Source organism: Falco cherrug, chromosome 6 (genome assembly GCF_023634085.1).
Source record: "Falco cherrug isolate bFalChe1 chromosome 6, bFalChe1.pri, whole genome shotgun sequence".
NCBI lineage: Eukaryota > Metazoa > Chordata > Aves > Falconiformes > Falconidae > Falco > Falco cherrug.
This window is the reverse complement of record NC_073702.1, coordinates 64780568-64798927: the sequence shown is the minus strand read 5'-3', so window position 1 is coordinate 64798927 and position 18360 is coordinate 64780568. Positions and strand designations below refer to the sequence as shown.

Here is an 18360-nt window from a genome sequence, read left to right as displayed (position 1 = left end):
ATTAAGAGAATCCATAAAATGTTACCATTCAGTAACAGCATATAGTTCCAGCAGTAATAGAAAGCTACACAAAATAAAACAGTCAGTTTGACCGGTAAGTAAACTATTGGTTAAGAGCCTGCACTTCACGGTCTGCACTGCTGAGAGAACTAGATTGGGGAAAATCTGTTGATTATGTTAAAGTCAAAGCAAGTGGGAAAGAAGAAGCACTGCAGTCACCCAAGTCCATGTTAAGTGCTTCTATGTAGTACAACTGCAAAAACATTGCAAAACAAATAACCAAAAATCCTAAGAGGTCATACTTACATTCCAGATACTAATGACACTTTAAAAACATGTTGAATATTAGAAGACGGATTGCCTAAAGCCACATTAAGTGCTCTGTCAATGCTGAATGCCACTTGACGAAGATAGTATTCTGGATGCTGTCCGAAACCATCATATGGTACATAGAGGTAAGGAAAGATACCATGTAAGTGGAGACAAGTCTTCTGACCTAAAAAGAAAAGGTAAACATTTATTTTCTAATGGCTACATCTTTTCCTTCTTCCAAACAGTCCCTAGGTTTGATTATTTATTTTTTTTACGTTATTTTCAGGTTCTGCAGGAACAGGATAAATTTATGAAACGGGTTCAGGTGTATTTCAAACAATAATGTACCAACTTAGAGCAGCTCTCACATTTGTTTCATTGACAAAAGCAATACAGAACAGATGTGGTTACATGACGTACACAGGATTACACTTGTATAACAGCAGAATTTCCCACTAATGGTTTTCTTTGTAGTACTAACACAACACCTCTCTGAGAATAATTTTGCATGCTGAGCTTCTCAGCCTTAGTGAAAATTTTGGAGTATCAAAGTTCTTCCCATTTCTCACTAGAATGAGCACACAACTAAGACTTAAGTTGGTATATGGAAAAAAACCAGGTGATTTTCAACGTTTTAGATCTGTGGATTCCCAAGAGGTCTCTATTGGATATGCAGATCTCTAGCCTTCTAACAACGTGCTTGCTTCTCAGCATGAGCTTTCGTGAGTCTGCAGTAACAGCAGAATGAAACAACGCATCACAAAAACCATTGTGCTAGACCACAGCTTGAGCTTCTGCTTTAGACAAGACAGTACAGAGATGCAGACCAGGTTTTCCCAAACCTACCATGTTTTTCTGAGGGCTAATCTCAACTGCAATGAGTCTTCTCTGTTTTTTTCCTCATGGAATACAACAGAGTATGCATTAGCTACTGAAACTAACATCAGGTCCTGCCTACCATCCTTTCAGCCCCCAGAATCATTCATGACTTCTTGCTGGTCAGTGAAAAAGTTTCACAGGAAAATACTGCTAGCACACATTGCTGATTAAGCCCCACGACACCATAACAACAGGCAAACGGAAGCAGTCACAGCACCAAGCCTGTCAGAGTTTGAGGAGTGTCTGGACAAGGCTCATAGTCATACAGTTTAGTTTTAGGTAGTCCTGCAAGGAGTAGGGAGTTGGACTTGATGACCCTTACGGGTCCCTTCCAACTAGAGATATTCTACGATACTGCATTTTGTTTGGATAACTCCCCTGTATAAAGATAGCAAAACAGTATCTAAAGGCAGTGCTTTCACCAGTCAGGCGATAAATATTACAGGGAAAGAGGCAGTACAACTGCACTGGTCCACAAGACCAACAAAAAGACTTCCAAAAGTCTATTCTTTCAAACTGACATTATTTCTCAGCAGACAGGACCTTACCTGAACTATTTACACTAATTCATACCCAATCAGTGCACCCCACCCAGTGAAGACAGCTCTAAGTCCACTGAAGTGCAGGAAGAACAGAGCTTCAGAATCAGGACTGTTTACAAATTTTTACACCTGTGACATGCATGCCTCTGAATACCATAAACACCACCGCATTTTTTTTACTGGGGGTAAGATCAAATGTGTTGCTCTTTCTTCAAATATTTAACAGACCTTCATGTAATGTCTAGAAGTGAAAGAAGCCGCTCAAAGGATGTTAGTACAAGTCCATTTTCCAAGGTGAATTTCATTCTTCTTGTAAGTCACCCTATCAAATCTCTACAGCAATATTTAAATACAACCTATATATACTCATGCATAATGTTGAGGCCATCATCTGTGATAAATTCTGCCCATGCTTTTAAACTATTTCAGGAGAAGACATTTCTGTATTATGTATTTCAAATAATAATACACTATGAAAAAGGGGAAACTAAAGAAAGAGAAACTATGAACTAGAGGGGTTTTTTTAAATGGCAAAATAAAGGACAGTAACAGCTTTATATGGCAGGAAAACCTTTTCCCCCCTAACATGAGAGAATTCATTGATTAGTAGTAGCATGTGAACTGAGAGAGTATTGATCTGTGCAGTAGTAGCAGACCATTTATTTTCGATACTGATCGCCAACAAATCTGAGTGTTGTACTTAAGACTTAATTTGGAAATAAAGGATTGCTCCCTCTGCCATGTAATTAACAATAGATTCATAGTTGTCTAAATCTCCTCAGTTCTTCTATTCATTTTTTTGGGGGGGTGGGATATGGGATTTTGGATGGTTTGTGGTTGTTTTTTTTTCTCTTGAGTTGGAGGGGACAGTGGATGTGTGGATTTGGATATGGTGGTGTGGGGTTTTTTTGTTTGCTTGATTTTCAAATTATGTTTGTTTTGTTTTTCAAATACATGTCAGGATTATGTTCAGGAAGAAATTCAAATTTATTCATGTATGTAATTTGCCAGAATGCCTCCTGAAGCTTTTAAAAGAACAAGTGAACCAACCAACCCACTCCAAACTAAATTTGATAATGGATACTGGAGTTACAGACCAAGAATTTCTGGCAAATACACAGGTCTATCCCCCATGAATTTTATAAATTCAGGTGTTTGCTACCTACAGCTTCTCAGTCAAAAATCAGTTCTGCACCTTTTTTTAAACATGTATTAGCTATGAACTTTTTTCTTTTTGATAACTTTAAAAAAAAAAACACCTTTGTTTTAATGGTTGCCCAGCTTTTCTGAATTACAGTTAATTTACGTTCCCCCAAAAAACAAACTGCAAAGCACCAGAATAAACAGAACAGGGAGACAGTCTAAACTTACTGTACTTAAATTCACGTTCCTTTCCAGTGATGCAAGACAATTCGATAATAATGCTTTCATAGCTAGCACCTCATTACTCAAATTTAAAAAGCAATATATCCATTTCTACTGCAGGTATTTAACAGTTCATGCTGAACTGAAATGGCATTTTATTGTTGAATAAAAAAAGAGAACATTTACAAAGAAAGCTTCTTTCTATTTTCTTTTGCCTCCTTCCCCTGCACTCCCCTTTATGGGCAAAACCCCATGAACTTCACTATAGTGAAGAACACTATAGCTTTCAAGTGACCAAAAAGCAAAATTACCACCTAACTCCAGGGAGATCTTAGAAAACATACACACTGAGCTGCTTTTCATTTTTGATTCTGCCAAGAAAGCAAACAAACCATTGCTGCTCCAAGTCTCCTATCAGGCCAGCAGTTGTCAAGTTACATGGGTTTATACAAGTACTCTGATCCTTGTTAGTACTGACTCATTTACCGCAATATTTGGTCATAGTACTATTTTTATTTACAATCCATATTACTACAAGTCTTACTCTGCTAGTGTTAAGAACAGAGTCATTTGCTTCCATCGTTTAAACAAAAGCATCAAACTGCACCAAACATCATGGTGTTGAGTCTGAAGCTGACTCCAGTGACAGCAACCATGGTTTGCACTAAGCATTACAAGTTCTAGTGGATTCTTTCCAATCAAGCCAACAAGGAGAAAACAGCTCTACTCACTGAGGATCTCAGACCACACAAACTCATCATTTAATATAAATTACAAACTTGGCTTGGGATAAGGTTAAGAAGTTTTATGCTTTAAATGTGTCAATCTTATGTTTCTTTTCAGAGTTAGAGACAGAAGCAAATTTGTACTGCTAGAACAGCAGCAACTGCTTACAGTGACCAGCAAATGTTATTTTTACATCTATTTATCGGTTTCTTTACATCTGTAGAATCAATGGAAGTGGTGCTTGACAGCAGATTCTGCAGAAAAGCCATATGGTTTATATGATCGCTGTCCTCAAGATTTCCTGATGCAGAACTGGACACCTGGAAGTGATTCGCAGAGTTTTCAGATGGGACAGGCCACTTAAACATTTCATGCTGTGGCCTCATCATGGACCTACTGTGCACATGCATCGCAACCATTCTGTACCCAAGCGGTACATATGATGTCTCCATTAACAAATTAACATAATGTGTACATAAATGCTAGGACTGGCGGTGATCATGTTATCAGCCAGGAGGAAGCTGCTGCCCCAACAATTTCTCTGGCCCATGCTCCCTTAAAGAATGGGGTCTGCACTGGCTGAATTATTTGCAGGTCACAGATCAAGCATTCCAGTGTATGACTCAAGATTGCTGCTGTGTAAACATACAGAAATCTAGAAGTAAAGCTCAGGTTTATTCACAAGTCTTTTTCAGGCTGAAGTGGTGAACGAAGGAACGCAGAAAGTGCTGCTACAACACAGAAAAGAGGCAATACACAAAACCTTGAGATATTATGAGACACTCAACTAGCAAACTGGCTATCTTCTCTGAAAAGAAGAAACTGCAAACTAAATGGCAATATAGATAAACAGCCATAATAATAATGAATCAGTATTTCAAAAATAATATAAATGCAGTATTTTCAGACAGTGAAGAAAGTGAGCCCATTCCCCAAACCCATACTTACAAAAGCAAATGGCATAAATGTTACCAAAGTATTAAAACCAAATATAGTTTTTGTGTACTGGAAACCCCCAAGAGAGAGACTAAGAAAGCCAACCTGCTGGTGGGTTTTTTTTTTTTGTTTGTTTTTTTTTTTTTGTTTTGTTTTGTTTTTTTTTTTTTAAAGATGGTTGCCATATGCATTACTATTAGGAACACATACCAAGCGTAATCCTTGAGCTACTGTATCAATTAAAAAATTAGAAGAAAAAAACCTGTAGTAACCCTAAGACAGGAAACTTCGAAAGAATTAGAAGACAACTGAAACCAATACGGTAAAGGAATGCAAAGTTGTTCAACAACTACTCAAGAAGATGCAAGAACTGACCTCTACTGACCACCAGAATGCTCAGCCATATAGGATGAGCTAATACAGGTAAAACTGAGATGGTGTCTACACAGAATCACAGAATGGTTGATGTTGGAAGGGACCTCTGGAGGTCATTTGGTCCACCTCCCCCTGCCAAAGCATATGAACACCTGATTTCACAATACAACAAGCTAGAGAACCTGAGGATTATTAAAGTGTCCGCAGAGAAGTGCTTTTTCACCATTTGAAAAAACTGATTTTGCTTTAAACTTCTAAAATTTCTTTCCACTGAGATCAAATTGGACAAATTATTGTAAAAAATAAAAATCTGAAAATTATTAATAAGGTACTACTGTATTGTCCAGTTCAGGAATAAAGTATGCAAACAGGTTAGACAAGGAACACCTAAGGATTCACCACAGCTAGTGCAGAAAAATCCGTGTATATACTGGAGGAGGAGAAGACGGAACTCCATCTGTTCTGGATACAATTCCACATCCATAACTATCTGCTGGCTCGTATTACAGCAAGGGGAGAGCTTGTGCAGATGCTGCCTCCAGTTACCTCCTCCAGATGACTTCCACCCTCATGGGAGAACTGTCTAAACAGAACATGTAGATGATCCTAAAGCAATGCAGTTTATAGCCTAGAATATTAAAGTACACTGGAACCTACTGAGTCTGTAAGTCAAGACTGAGTTAAAGGCACCCCAAAGAAATCACACACTAGGTTCTAGGATCTGTCTTACCTATGAACAGCCAAATCCAACGTGTTCACATCAGACTGACCTAATCACAAGGCTACAGGCAAAGCTCTACAGACCTGGTTTTGTACCACCACAGACAAGAATGCAAGATTTGTACGGTAATAATAAGAGCCTGACTCTGCAGCTCAGGGGAGTTTCAGCCTCATTACTGTTTTTGCATTAGACAGGATGATACTAAAATATAAAACACCTGCATCTGAGATTTCTAATGATGAATGAGAGCATGTCCTACAGTTGTGATACAGTTTTAGTAACATTTTATAAATTATACTCAAAGCCGTTTAGCTCCTATCTTGTAATACTTAATTTAGGAACTGATTACAGAAACTTCACAAACTGAAATCAATACTGGAAACATTTTGAATAGGTATCATCTCATTTAGCAATCAGAAAACAAAAACTAAACCTAGTTTTCAAAAATTAAGCTAAATCAGAGAACAGTTCAGTGCTGGTCTACATACACATTTTGCTGTGATATTTCTTTCACAGAACAAGCTGATCCCATTACAAGAAGCTAAGCAGAGCCTTGGGGGACAACTAACTGGAGCCCACTCCCTGCATGTAAATCAACAACCAGTTTTGTTAAAGCTCTCCCTAAAACCGTTATTTTAATTGCTGGACTATGATCTATTTCTCCCAGAGCACTGCAAAATACAGTGGAGTGGGAGTAAAAAGAATCCAGCAGCACTTAAATACAGGGCAAAATCCCAAGATTTTAGGCAAATTCTGGCTGAAGATTAAAAAAAGATGCAGAAGACTGAAGACAACAGGCTTCTTATACACTTGCCATCTATTAAAAGTACTTTAAGTGTGTTTTTGTAAAGTGGCAGGACTAATTAAACACAGACAGTATTAGCAGAAGAATGCATGTGAACACATCCAGTGTGTCACTGCAGGATACAGGAAAGGCTGGACAGTCATAAGGGATTTTCTTCCTTTAACAGCAATAGTAAAGCAAAGTCATTAGAAACCAAAAGACACAACACTACCACCTTTAAAAGATAACAGGTATTTTCAAATAACTGTTAAACCATCCAGACTAAAACAATTTGACAAACAAACTGAACAAAGAGGACTACAGAGAACAGGAAAAGTAACAATCTTGTTAGAAAAACAATTGTAAAAAACGAAAATTTATAGATGGGATAAATGTTAGAACCCAATTTCAAAATACTTTTCCATAATAGAAGTCACCATACCACAGACAATCTCACTCTTTCTCCATGAACAGGCTTCAGAGAACAACATCAAGTAGCAACAGGAGTGCTTACTGTACTCTGCTAGATAGGCACAACTTTAAAGTGCTGATATAGCCTATGAAATTAAAGTCACCATTCTTTACCTCTCACAGAAAGCAAATGAGTCACATACATGGACTCATACAAGTTCGGCAATACTTTGATGAAGACAAATCCCTTCCCTAGAAAAACTTGGAAAGGTCTTTTCCTCTGAAAACATTTGCTGTGTCATTCAAAACCTTAAGATTTTAATCTTTTAATGTCAAAGAATTCTTTAGTAGTAACATTGTATTAATATCACTTCTTTAGTGATTAAATGAAACTCTCAACCTTTTCCCAGAGTGCTGAATCAAGTCAACTTTTTCCCAGGAGGCAAGAAGAAAGGGAGGACTACATGCACTGTAGTCATAAATACTGGATACTAGAGAAACAAGAATAATGAAATAAGGTCTTGCAGCTGCAAGATATCATCAAAACAAAATCAAGAACAGAGCCCAAAAGCCACATTTCATATATAATATTTGATATTTGTGTCAAGGCTTTCAGTTTTTCTCTGGCATGTGAGAAGACACTGATTTCAGTAACATTGGTGAATGGGACAGAAAAAAAAAATATTTTTAATTACATTTTTTTGACTCCAAATAGTGTGTTTGGTTATTTGTAATTCTTCAGTCCGTAACTGTTCCTTATAACATGTAAAACCTCTACTCTCGTGAAAAGAAAAAAAAAAAATAATAAAAGAAAGCTTATCCACTAGGAAAATGAGCACCTGTGACTCATAACTAGCCTGTTCCTTCACCCTTGATGTGAAGAGCCTTAGAGGGAGAAAGGCTGGGTTTTCCCTCTGTAATTTAAAATTAGAAATCTCTGTATAACTAGGCACATACTGAAGTAATACCTAGCCTAGAATCAAAGAGACAAGAGTTCAATTTCCATCTACGGAGACTTCATGTGTGACCTTGGACAAGTTACTTACCATAGAAGATACACTTTCTCATTGTGAACTTGATGCAACAGTACTTTCACATCTGAAAGATCTGTTAAAGGGATAGATAACACTCTTGAGAAAAAAAAAAAAGATGGATTCTAGGATACACTAGGCTAGGAAGACATAGGACACTGTTCAAACAAGCAGCAGTATCCTATTCAGCACATTGCCATGTCTGTCTCAGCAAGCCTTCAAGAAAGGAAAGCAAACTTTCATGAGTGATCTGTAGGCCTAGAATCACACTACTAAATGTATTCTTGAAATATCAGGCCCTCTGCATCTTTTTTTTTTATCTCACACTACTAAACCCTGAAATTGTACCCAGCTTTCTTCAACACTTCTGCATCAGCAAAATTAAGTTTTTCATATGGTCAGTTTGTTTTATGACCTCAATCTTCCATCTATGAGGTGGCAGCAAGAAAAGTCAACACATTTGTTCTTCCACTTGAAGTATGGGGGCAAACAAAGATGAGAGAAAAGCAGGATATTCAGATGTTAAGTTCAATTATGTATAAAAAAACTAATCCAGACATACATACCACTAAAAGAGAAAAAAGGCAATATAGAGAGAAACTTTCCTCATACTAAAAAACAAAGATCAAAATTTGGAATAAACATCATACCGCTTCAGTAGGCTCCTAAAAGCAGATAAGGAGATCTCACAAATTAGAAGAAAATGCAATGTATTGTTGGTTTGGGGGACAGGGTACCCCCCCCTCCAAACCCAATAATAATGGCATTCTTGTGCTTTTGAAAGCAGCATGAAGATCCGCCCCCCAGAATCCCAGATTTCTGGGCAGTTTCTAGATTCAAGCAAGAAGCCCACAAGCTTCCTTGAATCCATTATCTTCCAAAAGACAAGCTCCTCTCAAGCTGTCTACAAACGTGTCAGGTACAAACGTGTCAGGTCCCAAGGTCCAGAGGTCAGAGAACCCTGTTTCAACTGAGAACAGATGTTTCAACTGCTCACAGGTTCAAAGATAAGCGTAAGTAACACCAAAAAAAATTAATTTGAAACACTGATTTTTACTGCACATCTCCATAACACACTTCAGTTGTCACATCTCCAACTGATATCCATTCAATTAATTTGCTCACAGACAACTTACGTTTGATATAAAAAGCTGTCTTAATAATGTGAAACATCCTGCCTAAGACACTACCTGGTTCACCAAGTCTTCTATTCACCAGTCTAGAAAGCCATGCAATAGTCACGAAAATTTGAAGTCTATTAGATACTTTGAACTGTGAGCTATCCAGAAAAGAAGTAACCTTTGAGGCCTCTCAGGCTGGAGTTTACATTGGGCCCTACTATTGATGGAAAATATCAATTATAAGCCCCCAAAGCAAGGCTACTATCTTTGTTTTACTGAGAATTTTTAACTTGCCTTTTTTTTTAATATCCAAGAGAGGTTCTGCTATTCCTTTTCACATAAATAACAAGCAAACACCAAAAAAAGCATACACATTGAGACAGTGCATTTAATACATCAACTCAGTGAAGAAATTCTGATGATATCCATGAGACTACCTCCTCCTGCCTTGAATTGATTAGGACCTTTTTTAATTCCTGCTGTGACATTAGAAAACAATCTGATCTTCAGTTTCAGAAGTACTACTGATAAACCTAACCATTTATAGGACATGAAGGTACATCATCAGAAGGGAACAGCTATTACCTACAGTTACCACACCAAGCAGAAATAACTGAATTCACAGTGGAGATTGTAGGAAAAATAACTCATGAAATTTACTGTTATGCAGTCAAAAGAGAACCAGCAAAGACCAGAGATGCAGAAGATAGTTTAAAAGTACAAGTCTCCTGAAATAACAGAGACCTAAGAAGTTAAGCACCTCAGACGTCAAGGATGAGCTATGTACAAACCGTTCTTCACAAGCTTGATGACTTGCAAGTTATGAGAAATGGCAACAGTATTCTTTTCTTAGAAGATGACATACAAGGCAAGGTTAGGTGTTAACTTACTAAACACCCATCTACAAAATGAGCTATATACAAAATGCAATATTCTGCCTTCCTCTCTTGACAGATCACTCATGTAGGCAGCTGGACAATACCAGTAATATTACTAGAATGACTGTCAAAAATCACTAGGATGCCAGCTGAAATGGACTAAAACACAGGAAGGAGGAAAATGTAGCTGGCCCCAGCTACAGATCCCAGCTATCACACCAGGCTCTTGGCACGCACAGGCTGGCAACACAGGCCAAGCTGCTATTCCGGCAAGAAAAGTGACCGCATGAATGTGACAGAGGCAGACTACATTAGACCACGCTGACCAAAGCATAGCTGAATAATAGAGTGTATTTTCTAGTCTCAGATAAACTAATGGTGTGTACTTTACCACATCCTGTAAAGGATGAAAAAATAAATCGGTAGTAAAAAGGGGGAGCAGTCACGCAGCCTTTGGTTTCCATTTCCTTCAACTAGCTTTCAGTAAGGGCTGTTGCTGCTACAGAAATTCTCTTAGCTATCTTATTAGTCTTTCTTGCAGAAAGTAACACAAGCCACATGTAAGTGGAAACTGGTGCATATATACCCAAAGGAGAAAATGTTTTGCTGGTTGATAATTGAATCTGAACTTTCACCTCTGTATGAGGCTTATCTGCCGACGTTAAATACTGTAATGAGCGTGCATTGTTCCAGTCACAATTCGCCTCTTTTTCCTGTGTCACAAAAAATTAGTTGAAATATTTTGTTCAACGGGTATTCTTCTGTCAGCTAGACAGCTAGTTAGAAAAAAAGCACTATAAATTATTGCCAAAGACTATTTATTATTCTAAACTGCAAGCAAAACACCCTGACACTAATTGTGATAAGATTAACAGTGTTTTCATCAGTATTATCTTACTGAGATTTTTCAGAAATGTTGATTATTTATAAATTCCTGAATATCACCAAGCTTGTATAATCCCAGAAAAATGATACACTGTAAAATATATGCACTCTCACGGATCAAATTAGTTCAACAAGTAAATGACAGCACATTCTCTTTGTTTTCTCTTTCCCTATTCTTCAAACAGTGCTAAATAAATTACGAGTATTTCTTGGATTTTTTTCTTTTCTTTTGTATTTGCATTAAGATCACCCACTCACAGGTAACTGTCATGTCAGCCTGTTCCTCTAGCTGATGAATGCTAGAGGACATGCTGCACAAACCCACGCACTGTTCTTAGGATACCCATAAGCAGATTTGCAACATTTGATAATCCTTATCAGCTATACCCTTTTACTTCATTTAAGAAGTTTTTAACATCTTTCATATGTTCCAAGATAATTTTTGGACAAGCAGCAACGTACTTTGGGAGTACTTACTTACTTTAGACACCTTTCCTCTTTCCTCTGTAAGCCTTTGAAAGGGCTATATGGTGTGTGCAAGTAATAGCTGGGAACAGAATTTCATGACCCAGAGTATAAACTGTGTTCTTAATATCTTACTAATGCCGTGTTTAGCGTTTATGTGGCAAGCTGCTGGCAGAGGCAGGGGCTGCCAGGGTGGCTGCTGTGGGAAGAGGCTACAGGCTGCCCTGTGCAGGACACAGCCAGCTCCAACAGATCTACAGCAGGGCACTGCTGAGCCCCTCAGCCAAGCTGGGGGCACCTCTGGGAAAACATGTTTAAGAAAGGGAATACCGAAGAGAAATGAGGAGGAAGAACACCTCCAGGCAAAGCAGATATCCCCTGCAGCTCACGGAAGAGCCCACATTGGAGCAGATATGCCCTGCTGCCTGTGGAGGATCCCACCGTGGAGCACAAGGATATTCCTGAAGGAACTGCAGTCTGCGCAAAGCCCACATCAGGGCAGAGGAAGGATGCAAGGTGGAAGGAGTGGCAGAGAGATACCATTGCGTACTGACTGCAACCTGCTGCCATCCTCCATGCAAGCTTGCAGGGCAGGACTAGGGTATATAGCTTGGGGATTCTGGAGTTCAGGAAAGAAGCCGAGTGTGGGAGGCGGGGAGGATAGGTATGCTGTTTAATGTTTAAGTTTGTTTCTCACTAATTTAGTTAATTTTCCCCAAGTAGATTCTGTCTTGCCTGCAATGGTAATTGGTAAGCAATTTCCCTGTCATTATCTCAGGCTATTGTTTTACTGTTTCTGGTTTTCCTATTTTATCCCTGTGCTATACCAGAGTGAGAGGGGCTGGTGCAAATAAGCAGCTAGGTGGGAATCTGGCTGTTGCTCAAGTCTAACCCAGCATGCACCCCTTAACAGAAATGATCCCTTGGATGTCAGCCTCTAGAGCCTACAAACTATTTCAGAAGGTTTGGAAAAGACAACAAAGTAAAGCAAGTCTTAGTGTTATTAGACTTACATCTGCTACCTTGTGATCTGTAACTTCACCAGAAGATTTCAGAGGGTGTTACAGCTGCAAGTCTCTGCTTTAAACCTTCATTCAGATTAAGTTTCACCCTACTTATATTAAATTAATAAAAAACAATTTACAGACCCAATCCCCCAAGTAATAAAACCTTTCAATGGAATGTTAACATATTTAACCACAAACTTTCCATAAATCAGTCATATCACCATAACTTAAATTAAATAATGTAATGGTATAAACATTGCCCATTTGTAACATAATAATTAAACAATGTGGGAGAAATTATTATCCTTTACAACAAGCCTATTTTAAAACATTTAAAAAAAAAAATATTTGCCTGTTCATGAGTCTTCGAAGAAAGGCTATGCATGAAGGTGCAGAATGTTCAAGACATTTCCAAGTGTGTGGGGGGAAGAAGCTACACCAAGCAGATAGGGCAATAAAAAAGCTGTAATCCATTTAAACTTTTAAAAAAGATGCTATAAATTGAGATTGCACATACCTCACTCAAGTCCTTATCTGAAGACTTTCCTAAGGATTCTCACGACAGGACCTTCAACCAGCTACACAAAGGAAATTATTTTCAGCCGATATAGCAGCCTTTGATTTGCTATGAACCGATCTCCAGCCAAATTCAATTCCATAGAGCTGTTACGGAGGCAGCAGCTCCACGGACAATTTATAGAAGCTATAGTCTTGAAAGCTGGTGGTCTGAATCCTGATTCATCTAACAGAACTGTAAATCCTGAGCAATTCTATAGCTTGTATCACACACAAACACAAAAAAAATCTTACCACCCCCTTTCCTTCAGATAACTTTTAACCTCTTCGCTACAGTTGTTCAATAATTATTATGTTTATCTTCAATAGCTATTCAGGATTAACTCTTGAGAGGTACTATGCAAGTGCAAAAATAACTTTTAACAGTAGACACAACAGCAGCATCAGAAAAATCAAATTCAGATTACAGTAGTTCTCAGCATTTTTTTTCGTTCTGATTATTCTGATGGAACATGTTCTCCTCCTTTACACTACAATAGCATGGTATACTGAAATCACACTACAGTAATGTTATTTTTCTATTTTTATTTTGCTTGCCAAGATATTAGATAGCCTGCTTGCTTGTCAAAAGACACAGGAGGGTAAGAGTCTTATACAAGAAAAGAAGTCCTTGAAACCAAAAGAAAATGCTCTTTTTAGACTTATTCTTTTCCCATGGATTTATCCAAAGTAATTCAAAAGAATGTATACTTCAGCTTTTTGCCTTACTGTAAATATAGTCCTCAGATCTCTGCCACACCCTCAGCTGTGGTTACTAACAAGCAGGGCTTTTTACCCCCCACTCCAGGTAAACAGAAGACCTTAGCATCCACTGAAGTCCTTAGATGCTAAACGCAGGCACAGCATCTGTCACTCATCAAATGTGATCTTTTCATGCCTTCTTCTGTTCTTATATATATTACAAAATATGTAAATGAATGTTCTCTCAGTAATACAGCTGGTGTTACTATTTTATACTGCACATTTTGCAATACTATTAAGTATCTTACTTCCTAATTCGGTTTCTTCTGTGACACTCCACTTCCTCATCCATCCCCCTCTTTTCATCTTCTGTAAAGTCTGCTGTCTCTTGGCAGCACTTGAAGGGTTTCATGGCTTTTTGCCTGCTCTAGCCTTTCTTTCTGCAAAGAATGCCCAGTCTTTGCAGCACTCTTATCTTAGGCTTGGTTACAGTCATTAATTGATAACATACACACTGTTCTAGTTCTTCACATAATTAGAACTGCAGAATCCTTTTCTGTCTCAGTGCTACAGCAAAAAAAATTAAAAGATTTGAGCACTTTACAGAAAGCATGTATCCAAAGACTGCTTGCCTTGTACAGACCATTTCATGTGGCTGTCTTGTATTTACTCACAAACCTTCAGAGTGGTTGTAAAGACTGTGTAGACTGGATGCTTCACTTGCCAAGATAAGGTATTTATAGCAATGTCTGCACTCTTTAAGAAATTTTTGAAGTGTTACCCAAAGTATTTGTTGCTGATGTATCAACATCTGGTCCAGATACTCCTATTTTACAGGGTCATCTCACTGGCTATTGAGTTTTAAATTGTTGAAATTCTGTTCACAGCACAACTTTAATTATTGACTACCTTTCTGCACTGGAAACAAAAGCTCTCCCTCACATATAATTAAAAAGAACAAGGGGAGAAAAAACAGCTAGCAATGTAGCTTCACATTTTAAGCTAATCCAACAAATGCTCACAGGGACTACTTAATACCAGTCCCTTCCTTTCTCTGTTCAGATCTCAACCCTCTCTACCCCCACTTCCCCTTCTCCTAAACCAATGACAACAGTGATACATAGGCAGTATGTTTCAACACTTGCCAAACAGCCTTCCCAAAAATGTATTCTTCACATTTGGCCTTAAAATTTTAAGATCAAGACTAGAATGTTATCAAAAGTGATAGAAATGTGACAACTCCTTCCAGCACTAATGCACTGTCAAAATGCTAATGCATTGCTGAATTTTCACTACCAGTCTACATCTTTTTCTAAAATGTAGTTTTCTGTTAATGCTTTAAGATATTTCCTGTTCTTTTAAGAGTCAGGATGCTACACTTTCGAAGTTCCCTTCATCCCATGTTTTGAATGACCTATGGCGGACTGAAATATGAGAGGCAGAGAAGGTAAGAGTATACATACTTTAGGTGTAATCAGCACTGTTCATGTTCTTGAAAGGTCACTAGTCAAACTACTCACTACTTGGGCAGCTCACTAGGAACCACTCTATAACCTTAATAACACACACACATCCTACACCTACTGAAAGATTCTTATTATCACTGTTATCATTGACAATTTAATGGACTGTTTATCCACGTATTTACAATAACTACGTGGATGACCAGGGTACTTTTATGTAGTGTTATACATTGAAACTGTTTAGGTATTTAATTCAATGTAGCACCTTGCTCAGAGAAAAATTAACAGGAAAAAGCCTGGATAACAGAAGGACCAACTAGAAGAAAAGACAAGTTAATACTTTCTAAGTGACATACTACACACAACAAGTTTTCCTTTAAAAATAAAAAAAAAAATATCTGAGCAATAATGGGGGGGGGGGGATTTATTTATATTGTGGTTTTGTCTAAGAGCATTAATAAAGTGCATAGCAAGAGCAGAATAACTGCAAAGATCCACCCTCCCTGGGTTCTCAGTAGCCCTAATGCTGGTATCCAGCAAGCATAGAAAGAAAACTGAAAAAAACCCAACAAAAAACCCAAACCCCCAAAAACCTAAAAAAAACATCCATCCCACCATGGGTGGGTGGGTGAATCAAGCTGCTGCATGGTACTTTAGTTGCTGGCTGGGGTTAAACCACAACAACCATGCATGGAGAGGGGGAGCAAAGAGATTAATGGAGAGGTAAGAAAACAGGAAGCATGAGTCCCAGAATGATGGGAAAAATAGATGGAGTAGTCTGGCAGATGATAACCACTGATAACCTGAATTCAACTTGCAACTCAAAAACCAATCTATTGACAGAAATCTTAGAAAGAGCGAGAACTAAGCACTACTAGTTAAGCTTTTGGCTCCTCAGGTATATGTATTAAATAAAAGTTTAATTGTGCAACTGATAGTAATTCTTTCACAGAACCTTAGCTTCACCTGATACACAGGAAACACCTGGAACCTGCAAGTCAGTCAGACCTACATGCTGAATGAGTTACTTGCATAATGCACATCTCATTTGTCCCTGTAGTTAGAAATTCATGCCAATAAAATAGGCACCAATACATACAGGAAGATTCATCACTGAGGCAGATCAATATCACTTTAGAAAACAGATACCATTCCCATCTTTCTCTTAGAACTTTTATTGTGATGCCGAGCAAGTCATATGTAAAAAAGGCAGAGGGTGCCTTTTTTATACTGAGACAGCTAAAAATTATTTAGGAAACTAATTATTCCTATGTGTAAATAAATCATTAAGAAGTGTAATGTTACAAAACCTTAAACCCTAATACTTTCAGGTGAAGACCCCTCAAAAGTTCAAAAAATTAAAATCCAGTACCTTCATTTTAGAATGCCAGTTCTTCATGTACAAGATATTACCTCAGCTCTGACTTGCAGGTAGCTTCACAAAAATATATATATATGCATCAATATTACAAGAACAGCCACCAGCCACTACCCCCCACCCCTTAATGTTTTTTTATTCAGGTTAAATTTTTGATTGTGGATTATAAACAAGATTATGCCTAACAGCTGAGTAATTGGATAAAAAGTCACTAAGCACCATGTGCTAATTGCTAGAGAGAATGTGAAAAAAAAAACAACATTTGATCACATTATTGAAAATCATCCTAATGCTTTCGCACAGGGGGAAAGATTTCTGGCTTACTTTCACACTTTTTAGTGACTGCAACCCTGGTGTTCTTTTAACAAAGCATTTATATGTAACACTGATCAACAAGGACTGCAGAACTGCTACAGAAAATGAAGAAAAGACGAGATGGGAGGAGAACTAGTTAAAATTTGGCAACTCTGAAGGTTGAAGATGTTCCTGGTCATTGAACAGGGGTTAGATTAGATGACCTTTAAAGGCCCCTTCCAACCCAAACCATTCTATAATTCTGTGAAGGTGAAAAAAAAGCTATTTGAATTGCCCAGTAGATGCCATTTGACAGATCTTGCTGAGTTAGACCAAGAACAAAGAGTAATTTGTTCCTTCCCTCAGGACACAGCAAGCCCAAAAGCCTTTCTTACCAAAATTTCTGTTGGTATTTTCAAGGGTCCATAAGCCTGTATTTCTCCTTTGTTGCCTAGGTGTAGGATATTTCAGGTTAGGCCTCTGATGATTTACTAAATTTTGATAAACTGTATAAAGAAGCAAGCCAGTTAACAAGACACTGAATAATGGAAGAGTTTGAGACAGGTAAAAGACAGATGTTTTCAAGCTGAAAGCATCAGTTTAGTGACGTTCAAGGTTGCTGCCAAGCCATAAAATTCCTACAGGAAACAGCAATATATTAGCAGAACACACAGAACTATGCAACCATGAATGGTATCATGACATGTCAGACGTGCTTTGCTAGTGTAAGAATGACATCAGCTCTTACATGTCACTTCTGAGAATAACTATGTACCAAATGCAAACTGACCGACATGAAGTTCAACCTCAGCACAACTGACATCTATCACACTATTTAATCTTCTAAATCATGATCAGGCCAGGCAAAAAGAGTGAACCCGGTACACTACAAACTGCGTTTGCTTCAGTTATTGCTGTATGCTGTCCTTTATTGTGAATATGTGTCCTTTATTGTCATACAATTCCAGCCCTGTAAGAGCAACGTTAACAGCACCAGTCACCTTGTGGCTGGAATGAATAATGTACTAGATTCCTTATGAACTTTAATCTAAAAACAGTTTTAAGACAGTACTGCACATTCAGGATCTGCACACACCAACTTCAGCAAGCGTATCAAAAGGTGAAATGATGAATGCAGTTGGCTGCAAATGCTACAGCTGAATTGCTAAAGATTTACGCCTCGTACCAACACATCAGAACCTACATTGTAGAAGGTACATAGATCCGTTTCAGTTGGAGGTGAAGTACTTGCTTAATGGTTGTCTTTTCCAAATTAAAATGTCAAATTTATTTAAATATGACCTATTGCTTAAATGTAAGCATGTTTTAAGTTATTACATTTAAAGTAATTTTTATTTTGTTTCGTAAGATTTAGTAAAGCATCATTTGAACCTAGCATACAGAAAACTGTCCATTTAGATCTTTTGAGTTTTCAGATTACTATTCAGTGAATACAATAGAACACTCAGTGTTCAAGATACTACCTCCTTTTCCTCACCCACTTTTAACATTAACACCATTAGAAAGAAA

The 18360-nt window shown here is 37.9% G+C and overlaps 1 protein-coding gene across 1 annotated transcript in view; it reads right to left on the bottom strand.

Moving 5' to 3' along the window:
- The window catches only part of REV3L (REV3 like, DNA directed polymerase zeta catalytic subunit), a 124757-nt gene that overhangs the window by 76857 nt on the left and 29540 nt on the right, over nt 1-18360 (bottom strand). Inside the window, exon 2 of the mRNA XM_055714994.1 lies at nt 307-496. Coding sequence (XP_055570969.1) covers nt 307-496 — 190 coding nt within the window. The remainder of the gene's footprint in view (nt 1-306; nt 497-18360) is intronic.